General features: G+C 31.8%; 1 protein-coding gene across 1 annotated transcript; it reads left to right on the top strand.

The window, feature by feature from the left end:
• Nucleotides 1-611: 611 nt before the first annotated feature.
• LOC129905569 (uncharacterized) lies at nucleotides 612-1459 on the top strand. The gene is made up of 2 exons (XM_055981067.1): nucleotides 612-1133; nucleotides 1199-1459. Exons 1-2 carry the CDS (start codon nucleotides 666-668, stop codon nucleotides 1358-1360), a joined length of 630 nt encoding a protein of 209 aa, XP_055837042.1. The 5' UTR covers nucleotides 612-665; the 3' UTR covers nucleotides 1361-1459.
• The last annotated feature ends 263 nt before the right edge of the window (nucleotides 1460-1722 follow it).

Here is a 1722-nt window from a genome sequence, read left to right on the forward strand (position 1 = left end):
AGCAAGTTATTACTCAATGTATAATTTTTTTTTTAATCAATGAACAAAAAAAAATTGTCTTATCACAATTTTATTAAGCGCTTATCTTTGAAACGTGTTAAAATCCACACTTTATTATACACATTATTTTTTTTTAAATACAACTTCAAACCTCAACAATGTTGACATAAAAAACAACCTGATATACGCAGCAATATTGTGTGAAAGAATTTAATTAAACACGGCAAAGTGCTTTTTTGAGTGGACTCTCGAGACACATTGTCCAACATTATCCCTTATATTGAATTGTACCTATAGCATAAATTCCTTATTTACTTTGATAGCATATTTCAGGAGGGTGCGGGTGTACGAATTTATAACCAATGTTGAAAATTATTGAAGTTAGCGAAACAAATTTAGTGCAAATTAAAAAAAATTACACTTAAAAAAAAAAAAATTAAAAATCAAAACTCTGTATCTTTAAATACCATGAAGATAAGCAACCACCATTGAATTTAAAGAACCATCAGGTTTCAAGTACAAATGTTGTTGATATTTTTTCACTTATAAAAAAATCTTCAAACCTTCTAACCACTTAAAAGGTATTAAGTATATAAGCCCCACGACTTATTGTCAAAAGTACTAGTTTTTGTTTAGATCAGTTAAGACCTACTCTATCACTAAAAATGCGCTCCACTCTTGTAGTATTGTTGCTTTCAGCAGTTGCAATTTCTGCTGCAGTTCAATCGGACTACCAACCAAGTCCAAGATATCATCCCCACCTTGGCCTTCGTCCATTACCATCCAACGTAAAAATTAGCCAATCCAAGGACATCAGATCTGTTCCAGAATTCGATGATGTTGTCAGCTACATCGAAGAAAATGTATCTCCAAATGACATTCAAGAAATGTTGGATATCCTTCCAGAAGCCTTATCCGCAATTAATGACGAAGAATTGTCATCAGCTGATGATGATCAACTTGTAGCCCAACCACGATCAGTTGGTAGTGCAATTGAGAATGTTTTCGAACATATTCCATGGGGAAAAATTACTGATGGACTTAAGAAATTGGCTAAGAATAATCCCAAAATGACAAAGGTTTTGAATTTGGTCAGTGATCCGAAATTCAGGGATCTTGTCAAGAAGGCTGTGGTAGGTATTGATAAATTTTGGTGAAGTTAGTCAGTGATATTTTTTTATTTTTGTTTTTCTTTTAGAACTCACACACTTTGAAAGAGTTCATTAAGGATGTTGCCGAACATGGTTTCAGCTGGACTAGTTTCTCAAGTTTGATGATCCATGGTCTTTGCTCAGCTGCCACCACAATTCAACATGACAAGTACTCTGTTGGAGTTTGCCAAGTTTTGCAAAACGTTTAAGTTGAATTCTGTTTATAGGATCTGATGCAAATAAAAATTGCTTGATATTATTTCAATTTCAAAAAAAAAAAAAATATGTATTCATGACTGAACTTACAATACTATTATTATCTTTTTAAGCTCTATTTGTGACTTAAATTACAATTCTATTTTATCTAACATTTTCGAAAAAATTCAAGGTTAACCTCTTGCCAAAAAAAAGGCATTTTACAAAATTTCCCCCAAATCCATCGAGTGTGACATCAAAAGAAAGGTCTTTTTAGCTCTATTTGTGACTTAAAGTACAATTCTAATTTTTCTAAGATTTTCGAAAAAATCCAAGGTTAACCTCTTGCCAAAAAAAAAACGCATTTTACAAAATT

The sequence above is a fragment of the Episyrphus balteatus genome, chromosome 1 (assembly GCF_945859705.1).
Source record: "Episyrphus balteatus chromosome 1, idEpiBalt1.1, whole genome shotgun sequence".
NCBI lineage: Eukaryota > Metazoa > Arthropoda > Insecta > Diptera > Syrphidae > Episyrphus > Episyrphus balteatus.

Excerpts from the sequence above, each read along its gene's own strand:
- LOC129905569 (XM_055981067.1), top strand. The coding sequence starts at position 666 with ATGCGCTCCACTCTTGTAGTATTGTTGCTTTCAGCAGTTGCAATTTCT. Across the intron at positions 1,134-1,198 it reads ATCTTGTCAAGAAGGCTGTG|AACTCACACACTTTGAAAGA; the intron begins GTAGGTATTGAT and ends TTTTTCTTTTAG.